Here is a 19059-nt window from a genome sequence, read left to right as displayed (position 1 = left end):
AGACTTTCGATGCATATGCCTGGGCAGGAACTTTTGGAGGAGTGGAGGCTCCTATAGATGGTAGTGCTGGGAAAAGAGACTTTCTCCATCACACTCGCTGAGAACTTTTGAGTGTTGAGGACTTACGAAAATCTGGCCCTTTTAAGGCCACTTTTGAAAGGAGCTTCTTTCTAACTAGTAGCTGGATAACACAATGAGAAGCTCCTTAAAAATACTGTAAGCAGAACAGCCCACAGGTAGATTAGAGTGAAAGTCTCCATAGGACAGTTTTGGAGTGGTTGCTATACATTAATCTGTAACACTTCCTTAGCGTGCTTTTAGAATTTCTCGTTTGGATCTTTCTGTGCCCCGGTTCTCAACAGGTAAAATGAGCGTGGTAATAATCACGTATGTCACATGGGGTTGTGGAGATAGGGCGGTTCATTAATACTGGTGTTAAGAACCATATTCCAGTCTGGATTGGTGTCCCCTTAGACCTCTGTCTGAGTTGCATTAAGAGATGAGTAGGTGAGATCTCAGCATATCACCGGAGAGTTTGTAGTTGGTTGATTTGGTTTGGGGGGGAGGTTTATCCCCAGTTTATTTGTTTGATTTTTTTATAAAGCTTTTAAGACTATTCCGGGAATGATATGAACGGCGTCCTTGTCACCGGGGTGTCTCAGCCCTTAGTCTTTGCCTCTGGGTCACTGCTGAAGGCATCTGAAGCAGGAGTGTTGTAACTGAAACCGTTACTTTTTTAGAAAAAGGCATTTTACCTAAACATTTTCTTTTTCATGCAGTTGTATTCATTTTGATGAAATAGCCTGCAAACATTTCTGAAATGGTAAACCCCCAAATTCATGTAGATTTTGTTTTGGGAAAAGCCCACAAAAATTATTTCAAGATGAAGTTTTTGTTTAAAGCTGCTGTGGGCTTTTACTTTTTCAGAGTTGTGCATTGCCTCGTGATAACAGCAATGAAAAATGTGACCTGTCATATGTCAAGCCATGTCTGAATTTTCAAAATATTCTAGTAATACTTTATTATTTTTAAAAAAATCAAAAGCAACTGCTGGTTAGTACAGATAAAACATCTTGTGTACTCAGTGAAGAAGCAACTGTTTGCCAGAGCCAAGAAAAATGATTCCCGGCTAACCCAAGACTATGGAGAACAGATGCTCCTCTAATTATTAAACAGAATGTTTGTCTTCTTTTCTTGGTTAAAGTGTCAGGCTGATCTCTTACAACATACGCACTAGATGCTTTTGCTCTAGAAACGAGAATGAGCTGTTATAGTCTCTACCAAGTACCAGCTCCGTGAAATGATCCAAAAATTAAATAATATAAAAGGGCATTTTGAGCATGATGCCATGGTATGACACATTGGTGGCGGTAACACATGACACAGTATGGCTTGGCAACTCCTGCTGACCTCATGTACAAACAACAGGTCGAAAACCCAATTTCTGAGCTGACCACGTTTTGAAAAAAACCAAACTATCTGGAAATCCCACACCACGTGCGACGGGGTGGAAATATTTGGTTTTATTCCCATTTGGAATATGAACGTGAAAATATCAAATCACGTTCCAGGTTTCAGCCCATTCCTCTGGGAACCTCCCTGTGGTGTGGCTGGAGCCGTGGCCTAGGTGGGCAGCAGGAAGAGTTCACGGGCCCGACGGAGTCAGCTCTGCAGTCAGAGCGGTTTCGGGACTTGTTTTATGGATCGCTCGTGCACATCTTGGGTTGGGGGAATCACAGCTATTATTAAAGAGAGAGCTTCTCCGGAAGAAGCTAGAGCAGAACAGCAAACTTCATGCACCTTTTTTTTTTGTCATTAGGTCCATTACTGACCTGTTCCCATCCACTTAACCCAGCTCTCTACCAAGTTTCTCTCCACTGCCTCCTAAGAGCCCCATACTGACTAAGGAAGGATTCATGCTTCTCTTGAGAACAATGTAAACATCAGAATCATCAGTCCATTAGGCCTTTGATGGTTATTTTAATTAAAGTACTGATCTGTTCAAAATATAAAAAGGCTGTTGAGCCATCTGGGCTGATTAAAGCTGAATATCGCGTTACTAATGTGCTGATTAAATGCTTCACTTTGCTCCAAGTTCTAAGTGCATCCAAATGTTACCACTCAAAAGCTGCTTTATGCAAATGGCCAGTGGGCTTGAATTTTGCCTTTACATGAAGGAACTCTGAACTGCTTTTGTGCCTTGGGGATTAGTCATCTTGCCAGATCTTTAGCCCAAACTTCATCCCCTTTGGAGGGACTTAAAGCTATTCTAGAAGGAGTTCCCCCTTGCAGGGAGGGGAGGATGTTAGGTAATGTGGTGAGTTCATGGTTTGCATGTTCATGGTTGGACGTGAGTGTGATTTACCGTCTGAGAGCTCTGTCAAGGCCCTTCTGGTTGCTAGGAGCCATCATGATTTGTTCATTCAAATGCCAGCAGTTCGGCAAGGACCGTTAGAAGAGGAAAATGAGTTTTACTGCTAGCAGTTGTTCACAATGTTGCTGAATAAGCCTAGGAAAGGATACTCAAAAAAGCAGATACTGCTCTGCCAGGGAAGGAGGGGGTCTCAGAAGCAGAGACCAAGCTGGAGAATACAGGACCTAGCAGCTTTGGAGAGGGGAGTCTAGACTGGGATCTGCAGCAAGACTTTTTTGTGCTTACCGGAGCATAGGGGGGATCTCTAGCTGAACAGTGACTAAGACCTTTCCCTGGCTTTTAACTGTAGGCAACACACTAATTGCTAATAAACAAGTCTGAAGCTGAGCCATGGTGAGGGAGTTTTGCTGCAATGGCCTTTGAAGAGTGCCTGCCTCCTACTGCAGCAGGCACCAGACATTTCAGACAGCACAAGGGAACAGAGCAAGGGGGACAGCATGAGATCTCTGGGTGAGAAATGTGGAGGTGGCAGCAGTTACCTGAGTCCAGGGTGGAGAAACACAATGCTGTGACAGCTGGGTGTCCCCGGCGTACTCCCCTTTGGCACAGAGTTAGTCAGGAGACTCCCTGCCTGACAATACTAGCGAGACAAACCTCTCAGCAGATCTCAAACCACTGTTCGCCATATGCATGTCAACCCTCATGCTTCAGGGATTCCCAGCTGAGGTCAGTGTGTGCTGTGAGCAAACTCTTGGACAGTGGAGACACCAGATAGCCTTAGGGTGCAGAATCATGCCCTTTAATCTTTGCTAACATCCTCTGTGCTTGCTGAAGCATGGGCCGCAGAATTAGCTTTGAGTTTAACGGCACTCTCCTGCCAAGAGAAGCCTGCTGGTGGGTCTGTTGTACATGTTTTGTGTTCACAGGTGCATCCTTACACACAGCTGCAAGTAGAATAGGAAAGGATATTTGGAGGAGCATAGCTGCTTGAAAAGTCTCATTCAGCAGCTGCTGCAGCTTGGCCTGAAAAGGCAGCTGGTTCCATCTGACCTGAGGGCTGGAGTTCCCTTGGCCTTCTTAAAAGTGATTGGAAAGAGCTGTTTAAATAGTCTGGTTGTTTTCCTCTCTTGTATGTATTTGAGGGGGGGGTCTGATATGCCAATCAGAGGAGCGTAGCTCGTTAACAGGTAGCATCACAAATTTGATAGCCCTGCCAGATGTATTCTGCATCTGCAGGCTCAGTTCACTCTTAAAGCAGTATCTCACTGGTGCCAGGGAACAGCTTCCAGCTACAAGCCCTCATAAGCAGGAATTGAGTCCCTCAACAGTCCTTCTCATAGAAACAGCTGTCTGCATTGTACAGCTGAGGAAACTGAGGCACAGAGAAGGGATGTCTTACCCTGGGTCAGACAGCAACCCAGCCCTCCTGACTCCCATCTCTGCACCTCAGTCATTTCAGTGTTTTCAGATCGAGTTCTCCCTGCTTTCTAGGGCTGAGGCAGGTCCTCCCGGCTGCCTCTGCTCTCCATGCACGGGGCTTAACTGCATTCCACTTGGGTTTTTCATACTAACAGGCCGTGGTTGTTCTTTGCAGGTCAGCGGGCACCTGGACTACATGAAGCAAATGAACACTATCCTGAAGGCTGTGGGCATTAAAACCAAGGAGTGTCGCCTGGAGGAGATGGGGAGCACCAGCCTCTTCTACAGCCAGGGCAAGAAAAGACAGGAGCCAACAGACAATGAGACCCAGGGAGAGAACAGCAGAGTGGTAGAAGATGGTGCCATCAAGTCTGACCACTGGTCCTGGGAGCCCATAGCTAGTGATGGACTGTGCCCGAGTGGCAGAAACTCTCCCCTTACACACCCCAAGGCTTCCGAATCGCCAGTCTCATCAGATACCAGCAGAGACCAAAGCCCAAGCGACAAACCTTTATCAGCCAGCTCCCTGTGCTCCCCTGGTTCTTCTAGTCATGTCCTGGGAGAAATCTCCTGCCACAGCCCAGACTATTCAAACAATAATGACATCAAGAGGCAGGCAGCAGACCAAAGTCTAGACTGAATCTGAGAGATCAACACTGAACAATCCCTTGCTCCTTCCTTTGTGTCTGCTGGTCATGACGCAGTGACCACCTGCCTAGTGCTTTGGTGCAAGACAGCCCTGACCTACCTGGGTCTTCAGTGCACACCTGGGCTGAGCACTAAATGCAGTTACTAGAAAACATGAGCAGCTGGTTGCTGGCACAGCTAGTAACTTCCTTAGGTCTGGCGCTGTTGGGTTAAAGAGCCATTAGAACCGTTGAATAACCCTGGGCAATACTGGTTTTCAGTGGAAACCATTTGGAGATCTTTTTGAGAGCGTTAGAGTGGGAGGATGTTCTGGCAGGATCACAGTGTCTCTCAGCCTCCTACAACACCAGGAGACTCCCAGCGGCTGGGCTGGAACACCAGCATGTCCAGCAGCACCGGTCTGCTCTTCATTTTGGAATTGCTTCTTCTCACCTTCCTTATGCCACATCTCCTTACACTACAGGGTAGAAAGCACCATCAACAGTGCTCAGAGGCTGGAATGGAAAAGCCCAGCTGGCGCCATTGCTGCAATACAGCCAAACTGCTCTAACGTACCTGAGAAAAACCCCCGTGAAAGCTGACATCTATTCCTTCAGCACTTCAGATCTGGTTTACTTACTCCCCTGCATGAATTAGTAGTCCAGTGGGATTCGGATGTGAGTTGTTGCACTCTGGCATTAACTTCTTCTGCCTTAGGGCTAGCTCAGGGTTATGGGACCACGGTGGCATTGCTGTGCCACCCCCTTGTTTTCTTCTTCCATCTGTTCTTTGTGCAGATGTTGGCAAGACAGGCAGACAGGAATAGACTGACCTTAGTGTTAACAGTGACAAAAACACTTGGGCCAGGTGCTGTCTCTCTACACTGGACTGCAGAAGGTGGAGCAGGATGGACACTGACTGCAGCTTAGAAGATGTTATAGAAACTGGAGCATAGAAGTGGAGTGTCACTGGGACAAAGCTGTCGGAGCTGCTGTGACTGTCTTCTCACCTGACAGAGTCAGGTTCTCGGCTGCTGTAGATCAGCCAAGAGCCACAGAAATCATGGAGTTGTCCTGATTGGCACTAGCTGAGGTCCTCGGAGGTTACTGCCATGATCATGGTAAGAAAATGCTGCTTCATGTTGTGAAACTTGGGGAAACCAAGTGATTGTGGCAGCATTATTAGAGTATCTTGGGGACCAGGAACTTTGAAGAACAGCTTGTCACTTGGGAATTAAAGGGGTGAATTTGTTTTGTATCATTGTCAGGTTTTTTAAATGCTGGATCTACATGCACAGTGCACATCAATTCACCAAGGTGAGTCATAGGGAGACAGGGATGAGGATACCCAGATTCATCCTCTGACAATGCATGGCTGTAAGGGTTTAATTAAGACACTCTCCAGACTGCATTGTATGTACAATGGAGAGAATAACACTGAGCAGTTCCCTGGCAGGTTTGAAGCTTCGTTGCCTTTTGCAAAGTGTGTTGAGATCCTTGGATAAAAAGTAGGGAAGCCAGGGCCAAGTCTCACAATTGTCATACAAGGCAAAGTTTTTTCAGTGACTTAATAGGCCTCAAAGCACCCGTCCTTTTCTTTTCTGTCCTTCGCATTTCCCTTCGAGAAATCCCCTTTCCCTCCAAGGCTTTTAACTTGACCTTAATAAGAGGAACAAAATGAATCTGTATTTTCTCTTTCCAAAACACCGCCCACCCCAGGCTTGCTAATACGACCATATGTTGGTTTGTGCACTCTCAGACTGGGCAGAAGATGTGCGTGTGCTGTCCTCTGTGCCGTGTGTGATGCTCTCCCCACCCCCTGCACTTGACCTGCTGTGCTGCTGAGCATGACATCCGTTCCAACAACAGTCCTAAGCTTCTCTGTGGAGGTCATGGTCCCCTACCCCTACCTCAAATGCAGGTCTGCCGTGGTTGGAGCACTGGAGCTGTTTCGTGTGGCAAAAGCCAGCTCAGCAGAGTGGATCTCTGCACCTGGATTCAAACTGCAGGTGGAGTTTAGATCAGCAGAATGCAGCTGCCGAAATCGGACTGTGGTCACAGGATGAGCAAATGCCTCTCCCAGGATATGTCACCGAACACAGCGGTGCCGTCCACCCATACCTGGGAGCACAAACACTGAGATTATGTTTTGAATTGTTTCCCGTGAATTTGTAACTGCACCCCCCTTCATCACAATAACCTCCACAATGACAGCAGTTAGACTGTGCAGACAGTTGCCCACTGTTAGTCCAAGGATGTCAAGGCGCTTTGTGAAAGCAGGTGAGCACTGTGGTCCCTGCCTTCAGATGGGCAAACTGAGGTATTTAGTATAGAAACACAGAAAACGAGGGCTGGAAGGGACCTCAGGATCATCTAGTCTAGGCCTCTGCTCCAGGCAGAAATGTGCCCCCTTGCAGCTCCCACAGACTTCACCAGCAATTGGCAAGTGAAAATGCATGTTTCTAGGCAGGGTACTAGTACTAGTGCCACAGCACTAATCTGGCAGCTGGGGCTTGCAGAGTCAGAGTAGCAGCCTGGCTTTTGCCCTTTAAAGGCTCACCCTCAAAGTGCCCCCTTTACTTGGGCTTTCAGAACAGAACAAGAGAATCCAGCATCCCAGAGTTTCCCAGACATCCTTCAAACCTTGTGTACCAGTATGAAAGGACTGGCATGGAGCAGAGATTGCTCTCTGCCAGGAGGCAGCACTGGGCTCTTCTTGGATTCCTTTGCCTGCTAGATCCAGTTCAGCATTTTTCTCATCCTCTTCATTTTTGCTGTGGGCTGATTTCAAATTCTACATTCTGATCAAGAGAAGGGAAAATATCACCACTGTTTTAACTCAGAGATACTAAAAGCATCATATCCAGGCACTTCATGCCTAGTTCAGCCTCTAAGAGCACTTGGGCTGCTTTGTGGTTCACAGATAAGGAGCAGGGAGTAGCACCAGTGAGAAAGCGAGTACAGAGAGACCAGCAATTCAGCAATAAAATGTGGCTTCACTTTTTTAAACAAGCCCAAACTGTAACAGATGAAGAAATGGTTAGCGACTTCCACACAAAGAGGAGATACATTTCCCTTCCTGCAGCTAAGCTGTCAAAGAACCCAGTGATTTGTTTGCAGGGTGGCAGGGGGCTATATATCATGGTAAATCAATGCTGCGGGATGTCCGTACAGCCCGTTTTAGTTCAAGAGGTCCCTGTACCTATACACATACATGCACACGCACACACAGCACCACCTACTCCTCCATCTCTGCCTTTGTCCTCAGGGGCCCCACCTTATGGCAGCAGGTACCGTTAGGCAGCGTATGGCTAGTTTGTCAATTGGGAGACCCCATAACAAGCTCTCCCCAGCCGTCTTCTGTTCCTATCCAAGCACCTCGGTCAATCCATGGGAGTGTTTAGTTGATTGATCTGCAGCTCCTGGTCTGTGTGGTCCAAGTCAAATAGGTTGACTGAATCGGCCCCCGTGACTGGGATGGACTCCAAGTGATGGTCTTTGCAAGTGGGCAGAAAGATGTGCTCATTCACTTGGATGACCGAGTCCACAGAGTCAGTCTCGCCCTGCAAAGTGAGGACATTCTTGAGGGACATCCCCAACCGCTGCCCGCTGTTGGAGTTCCTCATGGACAGGGAGATGGCACTGGGCCTGCGTTCCCATGAGCGCCGGCAGCAGGGCAGGTACTTAGCCATGGCTCTCTTGAAGTCCCTCATGAAGAGCGGGTAGATGATGGGGTTCATGGTGCTGTTGCAGTAACCAAGCCAGGTGAGCACGTCAAAGAAGCCGGCAGGGACGCAGTCACATACTGCCTGCGGGGGTGGGGGGGAGAGAGCGGAGGTTAGACCAAGTCACTGAGGCCATTTACAGTCCTGTGGCTGCCTCAACCTTTCCCCAAGCTTTCTGTGCTCTGGGGCTTGGTTGTGCTGCCCCTGGGACAGTCACATCCCAACTCTGGCCTTTGCGGAGGGAGTTCTGGGCCTTTCCATGTGCTCCAAGGAGGGAAGTCCCTGTGGGGGACCACGGAAAAGCAAACGCAGGCAGCAGCCTGGGGCAGGGTTCGTCACAGCAGGGGTGGGGGAAGCATCCAGGACTCCTCAGCTTCTTGCAGGGAGAATCAGTACAGGACAAGGAGCCCAGGGGAGGCCAAGCTCCCTTTCCAGAAGGGGCTGCCTCACTGGGTGCAGCTACAAAAGTGGGAGTGCACTGGCAAAGCCATCAGCCCCATGCCCGGGGAGCAACAGTGCTTCTTCCCCCTCCCAGCAGGGGGAATGAGCTTGGCTTTGAGAGGGGCTCAGCATGTTCACCTCACTGCAGGTTCCCAGCACAGAGGCAGGACTTGCACTGGGAGGGTGGGATTGAGCCAGTACAAGAAGCTAAAATGGCCTTCAGGAAGGCCCACGAGCAGCAGTTGTGTGTCCTGCTTTGCCTGGTTCTAGCTCCTGGCCAAGCAGCCATGGCTTCCACCAGGCATGGCCCCAGACATCCTCGCAGAAAGGACAGTCTTTGCCCTGGGGAGCTGAGAGCTCTGTGTGTAGGCGTCTCACTCCCCTCTGCCTTCAAAGCACCTTTTAAAAACGGGCCCTTCCAGCCAGATGTCATGTGGGCAGGGATGGGAAAGGGCTCAGGAGAAGGGCAGAGAGGCCAGTGATGTTATACGGGAGCCACAGACATTGCACTTGTGTTTATCCACACTGCTCCTCGGGGGCTTTGCTCAAGGGGGGGACGCATGTGATGGATAGGGTTAGAAAACAATCTGCCCGGACTTACTTGTGCCATGTTAGCCACGAAGAAGGGGAGCCAGGCCACGAAGAACATGCCCAGCAGGATGCCCAGGGTCAGGCTGGCCTTCAAGGCTTTCTTGCTGTGCTTATTGGCAAATTTCCTGCTCTCGCTCGTGGCCGCCGATTGGCTCTGGGCTCTGGAGACCTGCGGAGGAGGAGGAGGAGCGGCGTGAGAAGGAAGCCTCAACAGCAGGAGGGACCCATGTAATGAAGTCCCCAGCAAGCGTTGCTGCCTTGTCCTCGGTAATTACCCAGGGAGATGAGGATACACTGGGACGTGGCTCAGACTCAACTCCCATGGTGAGCAACACAGTACAAGGTGCCTCCGCAGAATGCAGCTCCCAGCCGGACTGTCAGCACAAGCCTGATTGGCCCCTGGAAGGGAGGCCACAACACAGAGGGAACATGGTGTCCTGGCTGCAGGCAGGCATGGTTCCCTGTGCTACAGCATGGGTTTCGTGCCTCCCTTGCAGGACCCCAGGTTTGAAAAACGCTGAGTGCCCACAGCTGCCAACCACTTGAATGGGATTTGCACTGGGCAGAATGAAGCTGTCCAACACAGGGCCAGTGGGTGCATGTTGTCCAACACTAGAGATACTACAGAGGCCTTGAATGGCAAATCAGACATCAGTGCAGTACCCCGAACTTCCCTTAGACCCTCTCCTTTTCTTGTCAGGGAAACTGAGGCATGGAGCAGGGGCAGGAATTTCCCAAGCCCACACAGTTACGCAGTGGTAGGATTTGGATTCACATCCACCCAGAAGTGCCAGGCATGTAGCTGCCTCGTGATATCCCAGTACACATGAAAGAATGGGCAGGTGGCATGTGCTGTCTGAACCCTCCCCGCCTCCCCTCCAAATTGGGGTGAGGTGGCAAGGGTGCTACAACGTAGGGTGGACATCCCAGCGGTTGCAAGTTCAACACTACAGCAGACGCGCTCACCGCAACGGCCTGTCATTCCAATGAATCTGCAGATCCTGCTAAGTACCCTGTTACGAGTACATGGGAAGGAAGGGAGGACCCCCCAGACTGGCCTGGCAGGGAAGGCTGTGATTAAAACTAGAAGCGCCGAGAAAAGGAAAAATTCTACCCACTAAAGAATGGCTTCGGTATTGGGCACCTCTTGTTACTGTGGAAATCCAAGGAAATCAATTGTTCTCTGGAAGAATTGACCGAGAAGCAGCTTAGCCTCACAGTGCAGCCACATCATTGCATTTTTTAAAAACAGGGTCCTACATATTTCAGTTCACAAACACCAGGACTGGCTGTGGCTTCCGTCTAGCTCAGCAGTCACTAATCATTTTGCCAGCATCCTGGCTTAATGAAATAAGCCACAGCTTGCTGATCAGCCCTCCCTTCCACAAACATATTCCCATTATCAATGGAACACCCCGGTGGCTTTCTGCTTTGCATCTCATTTTTTTTGGCCTGCCGTTTTATTCCAGTTGAGTTGAGGCTGGATGCAAATGACGGCTCCACTGCACCAAAGACACGATTCTTTCTGCAAGAGACCAGCTCCCATCCCTCAGCCAGGCCCATCTGAAAGCCCCATTTTAGTGCCACTGGTTTAACTGGGAGTAGGATGGTGGGTTGCAACAGGCCTTCACTCAGTGAGGCAGTTTGAACACAGTCTAACCCCAAGCACCTGCTTCAGGCTCCTTGGTTTCAAACTGTCACATGCCCCGGTCCAGTCTGTGGCCTCCCTGCTCTCCGTGGTGCTGAAGATTGTTCCTTCCTGCCCACCCCTACCCCCAGCTGCTTTTCGGGCCAAGTTCAGTCCATGCAATTGCTGATCATGCTCCAACAACCATTCTGGGCCAGCTCTTTAGCTGTGTGATTTATGCAAAGGGAGGATCTAGCCATGTGCTTCCCAAACTTTTCCTTAGCATGACCCCCATTTCCTCAGCATGGCCCCTCACTCCCAACCCACCTCCGCAACCCCATCTGCTGATGTTGCAGCCCCATTTGGGGTTGCAGACCCCCATTTGGGAACTGCTGATCTCGCCCTTTAAATCTGATTGCTGGTGGAGTTTGATGCCTCAGAAAAATCACCAGCATTGATATTAGTTCCTGTTCCTCATTCGTCTTCCTAAACTACATGACTTCTCGCCTCCCACAAGTGTGTTGGCTGGGTCAGCAAGTCCCAGCTCTTTATGTGAGAGAGAGGGAGGGAACAACAAATTAAGTCAAGGTATTTAAAGGCAATTAAGTTTGTCTTTTCCCTGTGGGATCCAGGGTCAATAGAGACTATTACTGAGGAATTAAATCTGTTTGACTTAGCAGCAATTACTTTTGCCTGCAGAAACTGATTATAAATGAACCCAAATTCAGCCACATTTTGGTTATAAAAATACATGCAGGGGTTCAACCACTCACTTGGAGAAAAGAGGTATTCAGCCTGTAATTGCAAGCAACTGACAAAATATTGGAGGCAGAATAAGATTTCCGAACAGGGTCATGTTCTAGCATTTCAAATTCTCTTCCATTCCACATGCTTTCTTCCCATCTGTGTGAAGTATATCACACACATGCACGCGTGCACACACACAATTAGAAAGGCTTGTGATTAGGAAGACGGACAGGACTAGCTATTGTGTGGGATGGCACCATTTGTGTGATAAATCTCATCCATTTTTGCACTGCTGACCAATTCCATCTACCCATCAATTCATCTCCAGGTCTGTTCAGGCTACGAATTTCCCAGATCTCTGAATGTACCAGAACAGCTGCCATTGCAGCAGGAGGGAGGAAGCCTGATAAGAATATTTCACTTTTCAGCAAAACTATATTGCGGTGAGCTAAGCGGGCATGTGGTCAACATCCAGGCCTCAGTGGCATGTTTGAAGTCCAACATCTAGACACTTCAGGATAGTGTCTCTCTCAGGGAGAGAGAATGATAACCTCAAGTACACTTCCCACTGGCCAAAGCGTTCCCTGCTCAGCATGCTCTTTGTGAGGAATCACCATCTCTTAGACCAAGAGACCCTTCAGTGTCTAACCCAGGTGTTCTTCATTTCAGTTCCCATCTAAATTTTAAGCTGGACAACACTCCAAATCCCCTCAAGTAGGCCTCTCTTGGAGTCTGGCCCGAGGCTACTGCATAAAGGGAGAAGGCAGCTTCTTCTCTTGTCCCATTTTAAAACCAAGTAGTGCCCCTCATTGCATCATGTATGGAGCCTGCTCCCAGTACTGTGGTAAGCCAGCTCTGATGACACCTACTGAACTAAGGGATCCTGAAAAGAAGATTGCCTTGATTCTGGATTAGGCCTGCATGGGGCACTGAGCTGCCCAGGCACTTCAAGAGTGGGGCAGATCTGGGCATGTGAAAAGACACCTGGGGAACATGCCTATCAAACAGGAGGCACCTGTAGAGTTTCATAGATTTCATAGACATTAGGACTGGAAGGAACCTCACAAGATCATCAAGTCCAGCCCCCCCGCCCAAGTCAGCTAGGGTCAAAGGATCCCAGCAAGATAAGCATCCAGATGTTTCTTGAAAGTGTCCAGAGTAGGTGCTTCACCACCACTGGGGGGAATCTGTTCCAGGCCTTGGGGGTTCAGACAGTAAAGAAGCTTTTCCTTATGTCCAGCTTGAAATAGTCTTTCAGGAGCTTGTGACCGCTGGAGTTCAGGCACCCGCAGGGGTGGGCAGCAGCTAAGGGCGGATGTTCACAGCTGCAGTTCTAGACTTTGGCACCTTCATTCTGCCAAAAGTCCTCCTTTGACACTGAGACCTTTCACACACACGTGTTGCTGAGGATGTAGTGCCACATCTGGGTTCCTCTTGCTACTTCCACTTACCCGGTTACAGGTCCTAGTTTGACTATTGCATTCCTTTTAGACAAGTTGGTGAATTAAGTTCCCCAGGCAGGAAAGGTAGCGAGGGTTGTGACATCAGGAAGCGGCTGAGCAGGGAGATCTCTCTTACACTGTATTTCAGTGGCAGACCTGAGGATATATTATTCATCTCAGTATTCAGCACCTGTCACAAATGTGGTGCATGCATGGCCATCCAGTCCCTACTCACAGCAACTACTAATGAACCCAGCTCAGAGGTTAATTAGATTTCTTGACAGAGACAAATAGGGTGGTGCTAGTACAGAGCCCAGCAACAGCCCTGCCACTGCAGCCCAGGGCTGAGTGGGATGTACTAAAGGCACACAGCAGAACCCAGGGGGCTTTGGATAAGTGGTTCCCACTTGCCTTTAGCCCTCATCCAGCTTTTAAGCACCGGGTACCTTGTTTCTGGCTAATTCCAGCCTGCTGATGTCCCGCAGATCCCAGGAGATGGCAACGGGGAAGGCTCTTTCTAAAAAGGGGAAGAAAGTGGTTTCCAGTGCTTTGAGGCTGCTGTCATTCCCTATCCCTTCCCTGCCACCAAGTCGCACCAAGCAGAGCGGCATCAAGCTCCATGCTCCCTAACAATGGGCGTGACAGCTTCTCCTCCTCCACACGGTTATTTTTGTGACTGCTGTTCCCTTCTCCACAGCTGAACAAGCAAGGGGGCGAGAGCGAGAGAGAGCAAGGCTCTTTCTGGTCAGCAAAGCTCCTTGGCACCCCCAGTTTCCAAGTGAAATCTGGCCTGCTTTTGCAGCCCCAGAAACCTCAGGGAGCTGTCCCATGCGAGCAGGGGACTGGGAGAAGGGGGGCCAGGACTAAAGAGTCCCTACTGCCCCATCTCAGGACAGTTGGGCCCTTGGGTGCCATTCCCAGTAGTCACCAAATCACTGTGCCTTTGTTTCCCCATCTATAGCAGAGGATTTTGAATACTCAATCCCTGAGGAGTCTTGGAGATATAATTAATCAAGTGCTTTGAGATCCTTAAGTGCAAGGTGCTGTAGACATGCAATACACCCTCCTGGGCAGGGTGTTTCAAGGTGCCCAGAGAGAGAGTGGAGAGAGATTTGCAAGGTTCATGGTTGGCGATCCTGGTTTTCTCTGATTTAAAAAAAATCCCCAATTTTTGGGTTTAGAAAGAGTAACCCCACATCCACATTTTTCTGTGCTTTAAATGAAACACTGTTAATATATAGATATAGATAGTGGTGTTTCATTTTAATCATGGAAAAATGTGGATGTGGGGTTACTTTTTTTTTAACTGAATATTGGGGTTTTTTTTAAATCAGAGGAAATCAGGATCCCTGCTCATGATGGATATTTTCCATTAAACTATCCTCTCTTTTTTGTCTCTCTAACGAGTGCAGTCATTCCTAGAAGGCCCTGGGATGCCATGCATCGACCCCAACACACTTTGATCATCATGAAGGGGAGAAAGATTAAAGAATTCACTCATATCTGAGAGAAACCAAACATCCAGCCCAGAGCAGAGAGCCAGGAAAGGCCTGAAGTCAGCAACAATTACATTTGCAATGAATCCAGTGTACAAATCTCTGTGTGTTTCCATGAAGGAGAGAGGGAGAGACTTGGGACAATGTCTTTAAAGCCCTCCAGATCATTTTTCCTCTTCCTGATTTCTAAAGTCTCAATCATTAGAAATGAAGCTGTACCTTCTTCAGTCCTAGATATAAATAGTCCAGCACTGAAGCTAAGAAGCTGAAACTAGGGGGATCTACACATGCATACACACAGACAAGGACATTTTTCCAAAAACATTGAGGCAAACTGGCTGTAGAGGGACTTTTTGCTCAGTTACACCAGTAAATCCAACAGAGTTCCCCCAGTATAAAACTGGTGTAAGGGGACAGAGAAATCTTCATTACTTCCCTAAGGACCCTTTCAACTAATAAAAATCAAACCAATGCTTGCCATTGGTCAGTGTGGTGAAGGAGGTTTGGGTCCAGCAGAGCAGGTGCAGGTCACCCCATAGTGGTTTCAATCTAGATGGCATCAGGGCCAACTTCTCTCACCCTTGTCCATTAGCCCCTGTTCCCCCAACCCAGTGTTGGCTGATTCACCCACATCCCATCCTGCTTGGATCCTTCACTTGGCCATGATGAATAGGGAGGACATCACCATACCCCATGAACTGTACCTTGTCTTTCAGGACCAGACACAGTAAGCATTTGAGCCAAGGGCCCCACTGCACAGGGGCAGTCCCTGCTCTTGAGACAAGAGCAAAGTGTGGGGAACCTCCACCTCTTCCCACCTCCCCTGAACTGGGGAGGGACTCACTGGCCTTCGTTTCTCGTACTCCTTCTGGAGCCCGCTTCGGGTACAGGTGCAGCATCGCCTGCTGGGCCAGATCCCGTCATGCCTGGGGCACTGGGGACAGGTCACTGGGCAGTCATGATGTGGCAGGGAAGAGCTGCCCGTTTTTGTGCTGGATTCCCATTGGTCTTCTCAACCGTCATAGGCTCCATCATATTATAGATGCACACACACACATGCGTATGGTCAAATATGGGTCATTTGCCCCTCGTTACAATTCTCACGCTATGGACACAGGAATGAGTTTGCATGAGGTACACTACTTGGTTTGCAAGGCAACCTGCCTCACACCTACCATGGAGTAAAAACACCTGGGCTGTTACCACCTGTCTGCTCCTCAGTGATAAGTTCACACCTTGCTTACCCCAGGGTGCCTTGTTCTCGGGCCCAGGCCCTCAGGCACAACGAATGAGGTTGTGTCCTTTGGCCAGACATAGTGCTCAGCTGGTGGTAATGAGGCTAATGAGGGTGGAGGCAGAAAGCCCACATTTAGTGTCTCATTACTACAGCTTGGGTCTGATCCTGTGAGGTGCTCAGCTGGGTCTAGGCAGCGCTGAGCCCTACCAACTCACATCATAAGCAATGGAGTGCAGTCAGCACCTTTCTGGACCAAGCCCTCATCAGCACTTTGCAGTGCAGGCGCTAAAGTATCAGGCTCCCCCAGGGAGTTTTGTTGAGTTTTCCTGCCTGGAGAGGTGAGCAGGGGTGCAGATGCTGTTCTGTGCCTCACCTGCTCTTGCAGTTCTTCTCTTCCAGGCCCTACGGGGCAATGGGGACCTATTGCAGGCACTTGGGAAAGCAGGGCAGTGCAGAGAGATGTCAGGGAAGCAACAACGCAAAAGGCATTTGGACTGGAGTAGGTGGCCTTTAATAAAGCCTATGTCTACGTACCACTTCCTCTCTGAAGAGCAGGAGCAGTGAAGGCTCAGCACAACCCTGCAAACCAGGTTATCATCATCCCCATTTTACAGGGGTGGGGAACGGGCAGTGCAGGAAAGTGACTTGCCAGAGTCTCTCAGCAAGTCAGTAGCAGAGCATGGGACAGAAGCAGACACCTGCCTCTCCGTTACCCTTTTCCCATGACCAGAAAATCAGTATTGCAGCGAGTGGTGCCACAAGTCCCGAACACCAAGGGTGTGTATGTCAGGAGGACAGCAAAGGCTGGCAGGGCTGCAGAAAGAAACCTTGACCAGGCTGCCTCAGCTTGACAAACCCCAGTGTACTTAGAAGACAGCAAGGAGCCTCCACCCACCAGGACTGATGGCAGGGAGCACCCCCGAAGCCCCTGACACCACTGCAGTCACGCTCCATGCCGCAGCAGCAACAAACACCTTCCCACCACTCTCAGGAGGTGCTTTCTCCTCGGGTTGCCCCTGACCAGTCTGCAGATTCCTTTCAGAGCACCCGGGCATCATTCACCGGGGACAGGCAGAGCTGCAGGGCAACTATTCAAAGGCCTGGGGTGGTCTGACCAAGGGCTAGGGCCTGATCCCAAACTGCCATCAAATCAATGGGTGTCTTCCCTTGCTGGGCTGAACTCCTGGAAATAGGGGGGTAGGAAAGGCGTAGAGCGGAAAGATTTTTCCTAGGAGGAGATTGACCTGTCCCCTTCCCCGAAACAGATAGAGGGAAAGGGAAAGGGGAGAATTTTCCTGGCTTTTCCCCTTCACCTCCTCTCTCAACAGCCTTAAGTTACTCTTTATTCCCTGAGCTTCCTGCTTGCACCATAATCAGCCTCTCTAACTTTCCACTCTAGAGATATAAGTGCCTTTGCAGAGTTAAGGGGGGAAATCAGGCTTGTCTCGGCTAAGGAAACTGCTCCAGCTGCTGGCTTCTGCTCCTCAGCGCTGCTTCTGAACTGGCAATGGCTGCTGCGGCAGGACAGACAGCAGGTGGGTCAGTCCTGACCGTCCCTCTCCTGCCCAGACCATCTGGCTCTCGCCCTACCAGCTTCCCTTTCTCCACTACCGGCGGTCCAAGGGAACATTGCTGCCAAGGTGCAGCTCCTACTAGCCCGAGCGAGTCCATCCCTTGAGTGAGCCTGCAAGCCATCAACCTCCTGCAGTTCCCACCACTGTGGATACTATAGCAAGAGCCCCAAGCTTTCCTAGGAAGGCAGAGCCCGAGATCCGCAGGGATCGTGGGTCAAGTAGACTCCACTGCCTGCACCTAGGAAAATCATGCCCCCACACATCAAGCCTCTTTACCTGTTGTGTGGGATCGTCTGAGGTGGAGGTCACGGTGGTGGTAAGGGACGCCACCTGCACCGCTTGCTTCCTGGCTGCCAGGAGGATCCGGCAATAGGTGAAGGAAATAGCCACAGATGGGAGGAAGAAAGTCAGGCAGGAGGCTATCAGGGCAAAAGGCAAGCTGACCAGGAGCCTGCACTGATCCTCTTCCATGTGGGAGGTGATGTTGAGTGGTGTGATCTCAAACTCCAGCTCGTGCCACCCCATCTTGATGGGCAGGAAGGAGGCCAAGGCAGCTAAGGTCCAGGTCGCAAAGATGAGCCAGACAGCCCTGCAAGAGGTCATCCGCAGCTTGTACTTGAGTGGGGAGATGATGAGCAGGTACCTGTCCAGGCTGATGACGCACAGGTTGAGGATGGAGGCGCTGCAGCACATGATGTCAAAGGCGTACCAGATGGAGCAGAACTCGCCCTCCAGCACCCACCGGCCATACAGCTGGTTCAACATGGCTGGCGGCATGACCACCAAGCCGACCATGAGGTCAGCCATGAAGAGGGACACCAAGAAGTAGTTGGAGGTGTTGCGCAGGGAGCGCTGCGTGAAAATGAGCAGGATGAGCAGGAAGTTCCCCACGGCGGTCAGCAGGATGATGAAGCAGAGGAAGGCGGTCACCCAGCTGCTCCCGCCAGGGAGAGACCTCTCCCCAATCACACTGGCATTGGGGCTTCCAAAATCTTCTTCCATCGAGGAGGCTCACTGGCTGGGTGATGGTTGAGGAGGGGGCACCGGCAGGTTCCTCGGGGCTGCTCTGGTGATCATTGCCAGGGCCAGCTTTTAAAGTGCCATCTCCTTCTTTTTCCCTCCTTCCCTGTCTGTCTTTCTCTCTCTCTGTCCTCCTTTCTTCTCTCCCTCCCCCTCTCCTCCTCCTCTCCCTCCTCCCTCTCTCTCACTGGCAGTCAAGGCAGAGCGACGTTCTCACGAGCGGATCAGCAGAAGAAAGGTTTCCCCATCACTGCAACCCTATGGTGTGTCACTCCCGTGGGGAGAGGCCAGCAGTGGGAGCAGATGCCAGCGGCTCCTGGCTCTGCTTCTGTCTCTCCCTGCAGCCCTGCTTGCCTACCTGTAGGGCTCTTTGTCCTGAGGTATTGGGGTTTTCCTCCTTAGCTCCTGCATGGCTAAAATCACTGCTGCTGCTGCTGCTGCCTTCAGAGAAAGCAAGAGTCAGAATAGCCCTGATGCAAGGGGAGAGAGATGCTCCTACGGGATCTGGCTGGTGGGAGCAAGATGCAGCATGCAGGTGCATTTGAAGGCAGCATGGGGGTGTCTCCCCTCGGACAGAGGTGCGTTCAGGGCATGTGGGGGTGGGGGCGGGGGTGTATGGTGCCAACCAGACTTTTTTTATCGGCTGCTCTGTGACTGAAAGAAAATGATGCAAAAATGCCAATCTCTCCTCTTAGTATCCTCCCGCCTTTCTTCCTCCCCCGCCTCTCCTCCTCCCTACT

The 19059-nt window shown here is 50.2% G+C and overlaps 2 protein-coding genes across 3 annotated transcripts in view; one reads left to right on the top strand and one right to left on the bottom strand.

Moving 5' to 3' along the window:
* TMCO4 (transmembrane and coiled-coil domains 4) overlaps nt 1-5677 on the top strand; it is a 67658-nt gene extending 61981 nt beyond the window's left edge. For both annotated transcript variants that reach the window (XM_019541501.1, XM_019541500.1), the window contains exon 14: nt 3969-5677. In XM_019541501.1, coding sequence (XP_019397046.1) covers nt 3969-4433 — 465 coding nt within the window. In that variant the 3' untranslated portion in view covers nt 4434-5677. The remainder of the gene's footprint in view (nt 1-3968) is intronic.
* A 1235-nt stretch (nt 5678-6912) lies between these two features.
* On the bottom strand, nt 6913-18437 carry HTR6 (5-hydroxytryptamine receptor 6). The gene is made up of 3 exons (XM_019541502.1): nt 17576-18437; nt 9187-9345; nt 6913-8228 (listed from the first exon to the last, which is right to left on the bottom strand). Exons 1-3 carry the CDS (start codon nt 18299-18301, stop codon nt 7803-7805), a joined length of 1311 nt encoding a protein of 436 aa, XP_019397047.1. The 5' UTR covers nt 18302-18437; the 3' UTR covers nt 6913-7802.
* Between the last annotated feature and the right edge of the window lie 622 nt (nt 18438-19059).

The sequence above is a fragment of the Crocodylus porosus genome, unplaced genomic scaffold (genome assembly GCF_001723895.1).
Source record: "Crocodylus porosus isolate Cpor-Errol unplaced genomic scaffold, CroPor_comp1, whole genome shotgun sequence".
Lineage (NCBI taxonomy): Eukaryota > Metazoa > Chordata > Crocodylia > Crocodylidae > Crocodylus > Crocodylus porosus.
The sequence above is the reverse complement of the archived record's forward strand: the minus strand, read 5'-3'. Positions and strand labels throughout refer to the sequence as shown.

Excerpts from the sequence above, each read along its gene's own strand:
- HTR6 (XM_019541502.1), bottom strand. The coding sequence starts at position 18,301 with ATGGAAGAAGATTTTGGAAGCCCCAATGCCAGTGTGATTGGGGAGAGG. Across the intron at positions 9,346-17,575 it reads CAGACGATCCCACACAACAG|GTCTCCAGAGCCCAGAGCCA; the intron begins GTAAAGAGGCTT and ends CCTCCTCCGCAG. Across the intron at positions 8,229-9,186 it reads TCGTGGCTAACATGGCACAA|GCAGTATGTGACTGCGTCCC; the intron begins GTAAGTCCGGGC and ends CCACCCCCGCAG.